Here is a 10,852-nt window from a genome sequence, read left to right as displayed (position 1 = left end):
CTGGTCACAGATAATAGCCTGGTTTAGAGATCTCTGAAGAGAGTTTCCCACCATGTTCTTGCATTGATTTAAAAATAAAAAATAAAACAAATTTTAAAAAACTTTTATGGTTCATCATGGAAATCTGAGTTGTTTTATTGGATTTTTGTTTGTTTGTTTGGGTTTTTTTTTTGTCTTGGGACTGATGAGATGGCTCAGCATTTAAGGGCTCATACAGCCCTCTTTTCATTGTTTTTGTTTGGTTGGTTGGTTTTTGGTTTTGGAGGTTTTTAGACAGAATTTCTCTGTGTAGCTCTGGCTGTCCTGGAACTCACACTGTAGACCAGGCTGGCCTGGACCTCAGAGATCTGCCTGCCTGTCTCCCCAGTACTGGGATAAAAGCGTATGCCATCACACCGGGCCCCTCAATTGTTTTTAACATATCTCAAAAACCCTCATTCTTTGATGGACTTTTAATTCCACATGCAAATTTAGCGATTTAATCAGTCTCCTGACCCTGCTGCTTCTTGCTACACATTTCCCAGAGGAAAAATGTCCAACTGGAAATTATTCCATATAAAGTTCTTCAGCATGAGGTTCAATATCTGAAAGAAGGCTTTGCATTGGGATTATCTGACTTCCACGGAACACTGATACCCTCTCTCCAAGAAGACCCAGGAAAAAGCAAAGCCGTTGAGTCATGTGCAATCTTGACATTTAGAATGTGAAACTAGGAAAAGCAGTGGGTGCTTTTGTGTGTGAACACAATTTTACTTCTTACAAAGTTACTTGTACTTTCATTGTTTAAATCCCCCAAATCCTTCCTACTGGGGGAAAATTTGATGTAGTCTCAAAGATCTTAATGGCAGATGGATGGAACTCTATGAAAAACAGGCAGGGAAAGAATTTATGTGAAGGAGAGGAGAGCAGAGCACCAGAGAGGGAGCCTACACTCTTCAGAGGCCATGATTTCAGATAATGAAGTGAATGGATAAATTGAAGTTGAGGAAAGATTCTGCTGGAGCAGATGTTGAGAACTCATTGTTGTCTTTGACCAGGAGACACATGACTGAACTTGGATAGAATTAGGTTATAGTATGAAATTTTCCACCGTATGGTTACACACACACACACACACACACACACACACACACACTCACACAAATACACACATTTATGCACTCACAGCTACATTTCAAATGCAGATTTTTAAGTGAATTTTTATGTCTAAACCAGCAACACCTCAGTGTCATATTTAGTTCATTTACAAATGTGTGTGGATCTTACACTTACAGAATGGTGGCTGAACACCTCTAGATATAAAGTCTCAATTTGTTTTCCATCTGAAGTTTTGATATCAATACTTTTATGTTTTGTCTAATATGTTGGAATGGACAAATTTTATGCTATGTTTATTTTTTTTATTTTTTATGCATATGAGTGATTTGCTTGCATGGATGTCTGAGTACCACATGTGTCTCTGGTACCCACAGAGGCCAGAAGAGGCTGTTGGCTGTCCTAACACTGAACTAAGTTATAAATGGTTGTGAGCCACCATGCCGTTGCTGGAACTGAACCCAGGTCTCTGTAAAAGCAGCAAGCCCTCTAAAGCACAGAACTATCTGTTCAGCGTAGAACAACTTTTTAAATCTTGAAGTTCATTGCACATTTTTAACTAATTTACCAGATCAGTTAAAAATGTATAATACTCTCTGGACAGCTGTATTCTGAATATTAATTATATTAGCATATAATTGATTCATCTTCCTATTTTAAAAAGTATTTATGAACATTTTCACTTATATTCTGTTGCTTGTATTTAGTTTGGCTTGTGTTCCACTGCTTCAAATAAATATAAAATGACTATTATGTATACTATACACAATATGTATGTATATACACACATATGTATATGATTTTTATTAGAAGAGTCTTGCTCTTTAGCCTAGGTTTGCATCAAACTCACAGTGAACCTCCAACTGCAGTCTCCCAACTGCTTGGGTTGCTAGATTGAGGTATCACCCCAACCAAAAAGAAAAGAAAAGAAAATTTTCTTTAAATAATAATTTCATAGATATTGAAATTATAGTGTTGAATGAGGCTACAGTATAATGAATAATACATTCTAGCAAGAAAAAATAATGAGCAATAACTAAAATATTTGTACTTATATTTTTAGGCTAAAAAAAAAATCTAGTTGGTGCTTCTCAAATGAATGGCTAGGTCCTTGGGGGACAGATTGTTTCTCTGAATTTGAGATGGTTTTGATTCAAGCTGAGTAAGGCTGAGGCATAGAGTGGAAAGCAGGAGGAATTCTGGGTAGGGAAAGAGCTTGTACAGCAAAGGTGCTGAAGACATTGCAGGAAATGAATGTGCAGGGCAACGAAGTGCATACCAACCAGAGTTTGAATTATTTTAACAGAAATTCTAATGGGAAGGAATTCAGTAAATTTCTTATCAAACTGATAACTCTCTGTCTCTAGAGAGAGTGAAGAAATATTTTAAGTGGGAAAAAATACCCATCATCATCCCGTCTTATTATTTCTGTGCCATGTTGGTTACAAAAGCACTCTTTAAAAATAATTGCATATTCAATACTGAGTTTGAGGTTTTAGCAACCAGCACAAACATTTTAGTGATCATTTATCTGCATTCTTATCTTTCTTAATCTTAGGACTATCATAATGCTTTCCTTTATTATTTTATGGTTTAATGGTCTGCCATAGATGTGCTGTTTTTCTTGTTTCTCTTAATTCGCTGTCAAGAAAATATTTTATAATGTTTGGTGAAATCAGTTTGTAATTTTTACGAATTCAAAATTAGTTTTTTGTGTTTCCTCTTCTTGCTATTTTTGTCAATATTATTTAGTCTTAATTGTGCCTGTTCCTTTTATGACAATGTTCCATTTTTATATAAAATAATAATTTCATTGAGCATGAGGTTATACATGAAAAGGTATGAAATAGATCATCTCTATTTTCAATCATTAATTAACTGTACTATATTTTCAGACAGATAAACATATCAGTAAGTATATAGAGAGAGAGAATGAGAGGGAAGAGTGTTTTTATTAAATTTATAAGTAACTTTATCTGTAAATAATGAAGTACATGGTGTTTTGTTTTCTTGTTTAATCCTTTATAAATTGCTAAGTTTTCTATGTACTGTTCGTGTCCATAGAAAACAGATAAATAAAAGTTATGAAATATGAAAAAAAAAGTGTGCTTGAGGTTCTTTATTACACTGGGGGAGAGTCTTCACTGTGTCTTCACAGATGCTAATCACTGTCTGTCCAGGCCTGATCAGTTGCTTTGCTCTTCTCCCTGGCATGGCTCTGGTAGTCTAGTCTTAATGTAGTTTCTTCCTTCTTGAGTCGGGGTGTTATATGGCCTCAAATTTGTTGTGTAGCTGAGGAAGGTTTTGAACTTCCAAACCTTGTGCTTCTGCTTCCTGAGCACTAAGATTATAAGGAACACACCATCAAGCCTGATTTTATTCGGCACTGGGGATCAAACCCAGGCATTTGTGCATGCTAGGCAAGCATCCCACTACCTAAACTAAATACCTACCTGTCCTGTATTTAGTGGTTCTATTTTGAACCCACTTCTATTAGAAATTTGTCTGTGGAAGTCTGAAGTTCAAGTTTTCAGTGTGTTCTGCCAAAAAGGATTTGATTTCACATATTAACAATATCTAAAGACATAACCTATCTTGGAAATTTTTTCCAACAAGGTCTCACTGTATAGTCCAGGCTAGCCTCAAACTCTAGTAATCTTATTGACTTAGCCTCCCAGGTACTGGGTTTACAAGCATTTGCCATGACACTCAAGTTAGACATCATTAAAACTACATTTTCCAGCTTGTAAAATTTGATGCAATGCAGTCACAAATTTTAGTCCCATGCACACATACACAAGACTGTTACTAAAACCTCTCAGAATGATAAATCTTTACAATCCCACTGAATGCCATGGTTCAGAGGTAACCATCTCTACTTGAAGCCTTCTCTGAACGCATATTTTTTTTCTCATTTGTTCATTGCAATACTGCCTTCCAGGGGCTCTTGTTTATTGTTAGCATCCAGTCTTACTTTTAATTTTGGAGGGGCACAGCCAAACACCTCATCCTGTATATGTGAGTGTTCCTTTCAAAATGAACACTTGCTTAAAGGAGATTAACATTTTCCCTAGCAATCAACTCTTTGAGCATTCTCAAATTGTTACTGTCCTTAACTTTCCTTTAAGTATTTTTTTTTGTTTTTTTTTAATGCATTCAAATCTGTTTGTCCTAACAGAAGGTCTGCATTTATTAATAGTTCATCTTCTTCCAAGAGCTTAATGTTGTCGGAGTCAAATTCATATAAACCAGATAAGTCATATTAATAATACAATTTTTATAAAACTTTGCAAGACACATGCCATTTTTCCTCTCAAATGAAATCCAGTTTATCTGCTTAGTGTGCTTTTCGAATCAGGTTAAGTAATCTTTGCCAAATTCTATTTCTGAAAGGTTTACTACTAGATTTTTTCTGAAATTTTATTGCTTCAGTTCTTTTCTGGGAGTGCATAGCCTCTATTAATTTGAGGTTTTCAAAATGTGAAGGAGGGGTCCATTCTGTTCTTTTCCATGTGAGTATCTAGTTATTCCAGAAATTATTTTAAGAATATTCTTTGTACCCTAATGACACTCACATGCAGTGTGCTTATGCCTGATTGTGTTTCACTGTAAGCTCCAGCAATCTATACCCATGAGTCAGGCCAGTACAAAGAGGATTCTTTCCTGTCTCTAAATGTCCATTTATTCATTTAAAACTGAAGGTATGGTTGGAGGTGACACATAACCATAGCTCCCAGAATTCATCATTTCAAATCTAGCCTGAGATACATAGGAAGATCCTGTCTCAAATACATACATACTCACAGGTTGATGCTGATGATGACGACGATGATGATGATGATGACGATGATGATGATGATGCAGATAATAGCTTCAGTAAAGGCAGATTTTGAAGATGAGTTGAGGTGATGAATAGGAAGTGTTTAGGATATTGTACACTCAACTAAATGCCACTTTTAATTTTAGAATCATCTATCTATTTGCTTGGGCTCTCCTGCCCCCTTGTTAGAACACAAGCCCCAGGGACCAAAAAGGCATTATGAGTCTATGAACCAGCATCTTACCTCAGAGACCAGAAGAGAGCATCCTGAAACACTTAAGAAATATCTATTGAATGAATTAAAGAATGGATTTATCAAACAGAAACATGGTAAATGAAAGGACTGGTCAAAATCCATCAGCACAATCTTCATGCATGAAAGCCATAGAACTTAGTGTATAAATCACAACAGCAGCTCTCTAGGGTTTTTGTGAAACTTCTCAATTCTGTAGCATGAATCTTAGAAGGTCTTATAAATAAAAACAAGCCTAGTGCCAGTTATCAGGGTGAATGCTAGAAGATCAGAAAAACAGAACAAGCCACAGAACTTACATTTTACTCAAATCAATTTTATACTTAGTGGTTACCTTCAATTGTTCCTCCTCTATCTTTTTACACATTATAACTGTGATTGTAAGCAATGTAAATTTCTGATACTGTTTTGTCTTTTGTTTCTGCATGATTTCTGGGGTTTGGACTCTTCCCAGTTTCTGAAGTTCTTTCACTATATGACCCAGGTCTCAAACCCCTGGATTCAAGTGATCTCAGCCTCCCAAGAAGCTGGAATTCATGTGTGTGGCACCAAGCCTAGTTGACCTTGACGGTTTCATAGTGAAGAGGAGGCAGGGTAGTGCTGGTTTCTGTTGTCTGAGCGAGGTGTCTGACACTCACTCCACATTTGATTGTTAAATGCAAATAGTTTCAGAGCAACAAGTAAATTCCATGAAACAGAAACTTTCATTTGCTTATTAATAACCTGAAAGCAGACAAGCCAAGTCTTTGAGAACAACAGAAAGAAGCACCACAAAGATAGTTCTGATTCCATCGAATGACAACAGGCTTGAAGAATTTGTCTCTATGTAGACAGATAATATGACATAACTCCTCCATCAAACAGCTTATAGATAGATGATAGATGATAGATAGATAGATAGATAGATAGATGATAGATAGATAGATAGATAGATAGATAGATAGATAGATAGATAGATAGATTATCTTCAATAGATGCAACAAAAGCAACCTCAGGGATCTTCTACAGAGATGCTGAGTGTAGTGGAAGGAGTCTTCCTTTTTGTTGCCACTAGTGAGGCAGTGCTGGGAGTTTTGGGGAATACATTCATTGCCCTTGTGAACTGCACAGACTGGGCTAAGAAGAAGAAGTTCTCTAAGATTGGCTTCCTTCTCACTGGCTTGGCGACTTCCAGAATTGGTGTCATATGGATAATAATTTTACAGGGGTATGTACAATTATTTGTTCCACACATGGTTACTTCGGGCAATCTAACTGAAATTATTACTTTTCTCTGGGTCATTATCAATCACTTAAGTGTCTGGTTTGCCACCAACCTCAACATCCTCTACTTTCTAAAGATAGCGAATTTTTCCCACTCTCTATTTCTCTGGCTGAAAAGGAGAATCAGTTCAGTTTTTATCTTTCTGTTGGTATGCTTGCTTATCTCATGGCTACTGTCTTTTTCACAAATGATGAAGATACTTCAGGATAGTAAAATGCACCAGAAAAACACATCTCGGATCCACCAAAGAAAAAATCATTTCCTTATTGACCAAAGTTTAAGCAATCTGGGAATCCTTTTTTTCTCTGTGGTAGCCCTGATTACCTGTTTCCTATTAATCATTTTTCTCTGGAGACACAAAAGGCAGATGCAATCACATGTCTCAGGATTCAGAGACCTCAACACAGAAATTCACGTGAAAGTCATGAAAGTTCTAGTGTCTTTTATGATCCTCTTTATCTTGCATGCCGTGGGCATTGCCATAGAAGTAGCGTGCTTTACTCTGCCACGAAACCAACTGCTCTTTATAACCGGTTTGACTGCTACATGCCTCTACCCCTGCTGTCACTCAATCATCCTAATCCTAGGAAACAACCATCTGAAGCAAGCCTCTTTGAAGTTGCTGCAGCGCCTAAAATGCTGTGAGATGGAAAGAAATCTCAGAGTCACGTAAACAAACTTCCAGAGAAAGCTGAAAATCTGAAGCTCTTCCATCAGTTTTTAATTGGTATCATATGTTATTAAAACTTACTGCAATGGTTGGTGACATAGCAAGGAATCTAACTTTCCAGTGACATTTTAAGTCCACAAGGAGCCTCACTTCACTTTGAGTTGACTATGCAAATTCTTCCCACAAACTAACCAGATAGCAATCAGCCTGGAGACATGTCCATATGGAGACTTTTATGGTGAGAATAAACCTAAAAAACAATTCATTTCATTGTTATTCATTGAAATTCCCAGGCTGACCCAAAGAAAAAGAAAACATGACAGAGGATTGTAATCATGTCTAGAAAGAACTGGGGGCCAGAAGTTGATACTTGGTTTTTCTTCCTTAAACAGATGTTAATGTCTTCATTATGTAAGTCCTAATGTTATTTGCTAATGGTATATGTCTTATGTAATAAAAAAAAAAAAAAAACTACCATAGTATTGAATATAGTTCTGTCAAAAGCAGCTAGGGAAATGGAGTCTATCCTAGGGAGGACAGTGACTGAGTATAAATCCAGCAAATCCACCTGAGATGAAGCAAGGCCATAAGCCATTGGGAGTTAGGTGAATATTATGCTAGAATCATGTACCCAAAAGAGTTAATATTGTTGGTGACAGAGGAATAAAAATACTGGGGTGGAATCTGTGTGAAGTCTCAAATTTCTGCTTTGTATATCCTGTGGCTAATGGGAATCATATCCTCCACAACTAACTTGCCAGCCTTTACAAAATGTTGATTTGATTTTTAAAGTGATGTTTTTTAAATTTTCTTTTATTTATTGAGATTACAATAAAATTGCATCATTTCCCTCTTCCCTTTCCTCCCTACAAAACTTCTTATATATCCCTCTTTGCTCTTTCAAACACATGACCTCTTTTTTCACTAATTGTTGTTACATGAATATATATATTAACCTATTTTAGTCTGTATGATATGAAATGTATGTTTTCAGAGCTGACCATTTGTTACTGAGTAATCAACTGTTGTGCTCTTCTCTGGGAAAGACTATTTTTCCCCCACCTCAGAATTCCTTAATTGCCTATAGTTCATTGCATAGGGTTGAGGTTTTGTGGGTTTTTCCATATCCACTTTAGCATGCAGTCACTCAAGTGAAGAAACAGCCCAGAGAGTGAGGAAAAATATTTGGCAAATACACAGCAGATAAAGGTTTAATATATAGTCTATGTTAAGAACCACAAAGTTAAACACACAAAATTAAATCAACCAATAAATTCACAAATAAAGTAAATGGACAGCTTTTTTTTTTTCTTTTTTAACCAGAGCTGAGGACCGAACCGCGGGCCTTATGCTTGCTAGGCAAGTGCTCTACAGCTGAGCTAAATCCCCAAGCCCTAAAATATAGGTTTGGAGTTTTTTGTTGGGTTTTTTTTTTTTTCAGCTCTTTTTTAATATATAAAAAAAATACAGGACTGAAGACATGAGTGAAACTCTGGGTCCAGTTTTTAGCATCTCATAAATCAAATGTAGTGGCACATGCCTGTAAGTCCCACACTTGGGAAGTAGAGGCTGAAAAATCAGAAATTCAAGGCCATTCACTGCTACATAGCAAGTGTGAGGACAGTCTAGAACGCATGAGACACTGTCTTGTGTGATATTTGTTTGTGTTCTGATAAATAAAGCTTGTGTGGAAATCAGAGGATGGAGCAAGCCACTAGGGGCCAGGCAGTGGTGGCACAGGCTTTTAATCCCAGCACTTGGGAGGAGGAAGCACGGGAATCAGGAGTTCAAGGCCACTCTGGGCCATGTGAGATTGAACCAGTCTAAAAGAGTGGCAGAGCTGGCTGTGGTAGTGCACACCTTTGATCCCAGCACATGGGATCTCATGCTTTTGATCCCAGCACATGGGATCTCATGCTTTTGATCCCAGCACTTGGGATCTCATGCTTTTGATCCCAGCACATGGGATCTCATGCTTTTGATCCCAGCACTTGGGATCTCATGCTTTTGATCCCAGCACATGGGAGGCTCATATTTTAATCTTGGCACTAGGGAGGTGAAGACAGGAATATAATGTAGGTGGAGACAGGATCTCGCCCCCCCCCCCCCCATTTCAGTCTAAGATTTCATACAGGAAAGAAGTCTCTGGTGGCTGGTTGCTCTGCTTCTCTGATCTTTCAGCTTTCACTCTAACATCTGACTCTGGATTTTATTGTTAAGAGTGATTAGAATCATGCTTCACAGTCTAAAGAAAAAAGATGATGAAGAAGAAAGCTAAGTGATGAGTGAACATTTTTAAAAAGCACTCAACATCCTTAGCCATTACAGAAATACAAATTGAAACTGCTCTGGGATGCCATTTCACTCAGTCAGAGTGACTATCTGGCTACCAAGAAAACAAATGGCTCCATGCTGCAATGACGTAGTAAAAGGGCCATGGTACACCACAGTGAGGACTAAACTAGTGCCTCCCTATGACATCCAGTGAGATTCTTCTAAGACTGAGGTCAGAATGGTCATACAACACAGCTGGGTCATTATTGAGTGTGTGCCTGGGGGACTCTAAGTCAGGAGATGCAGAGATACTTTCCCATTTATATGTATTTTTGTGCTATTCACACCAGCTAAGATCCAACCTAAACATCAAGACAGATATGGATAAAGAAGATATGGTACATATATACAGTGGAATTTTATTCACCACTAAAAAATAATGAGATCATGACATGTGCTGGAAAATGAGTGCAGCAGGAGATCACTACATTAAATGAAACAAGTCAGACTGAAAAAGACAAATATGATGTGTTTTTCTCTCACATGTATAGATATAGGAGGTGTGTGTTTGTGTGTGTGTGTGTGTGTGTGTGTGTGTGTGTGTGTGTAGAGAGGGAACTTGGAAAGGGGAAGAAGAGGTTTTAATGGAGTGTGCAGGCAGGAAAGATGAAGGGAAAGAGAAAGAGAGGGAGAAAAGGAGGATGAGAGAGAGAAAATGTAAGCTGAAAGCAAAAAAAAAAAAAAAAAATGGGATTTTGTGATACTAAGAATGAGGCCAGGAAGAGAGAAGCAAAGGAGATGGAGGAAGGGAGTCCTCAAATGAATAAAGAATAATGACATGTATGTATTAAAATGTAATAATAATCCATTATCTGGTATGCTAATGTAGATTACAGATAGGTGATAGAGATACACATATATACATACATACATGGGTTCTAAAAGAAAACAGGCTGAGCAAGCCATGAGGAGCAAGCCAATAGATAGCACTCCTCCATGGTCCCTGCAATTAGCTCCTGTATCCAGGTATTTGCCCTCACTGCTTTTGATGATGAACTATTATATGGAACTGTGGGTGAAATAAACCATTCCTCCCCAAGTTACTTTGGGTCATAGTGTTTCATTGCAGCAATAGAAATGTTAACTGAGACAGACAGGCAGACAGACAAATAAGAGATATGTAGATTTGTAGAAGTTACAAGGTCCTTGTGCATATAAATAAGCACTAGGGAAATGAGGAAAGTTAAACACACACGCTCATCTCTTCTAAGGAAGGGGATGTTTATCTGTTTTCCACCCAGAATGTTGAGAATGGATATAGTTTACAATCTGGTGATCTTTTGATATCTGTAGGCCCAGGCTTCACCCAAATTCTCCAGAGTATTATGTTTTTTTGTTTGTTTGTTTGTTTGTTTGTTTTTTGTCCCAGACTTTTTCTCCATAGATCTTGAGCATTGCTTCTCAGTTCATAGAACT

At 37.3% G+C, this 10,852-nt stretch overlaps 1 protein-coding gene across 1 annotated transcript; it reads left to right on the top strand.

Annotated features, from left to right (window-relative positions):
• The first annotated feature begins 6,178 nt into the window (after nucleotides 1-6,178).
• LOC118579319 (taste receptor type 2 member 107-like) lies at nucleotides 6,179-7,105 on the top strand. The gene has a single exon (XM_036180488.1). It carries the CDS (start codon nucleotides 6,179-6,181, stop codon nucleotides 7,103-7,105), a length of 927 nt encoding a protein of 308 aa, XP_036036381.1.
• The last annotated feature ends 3,747 nt before the right edge of the window (nucleotides 7,106-10,852 follow it).

The sequence above is a fragment of the Onychomys torridus genome, chromosome 3 (genome assembly GCF_903995425.1).
Source record: "Onychomys torridus chromosome 3, mOncTor1.1, whole genome shotgun sequence".
NCBI lineage: Eukaryota > Metazoa > Chordata > Mammalia > Rodentia > Cricetidae > Onychomys > Onychomys torridus.
The sequence above is the reverse complement of the archived record's forward strand: the minus strand, read 5'-3'. Positions and strand labels throughout refer to the sequence as shown.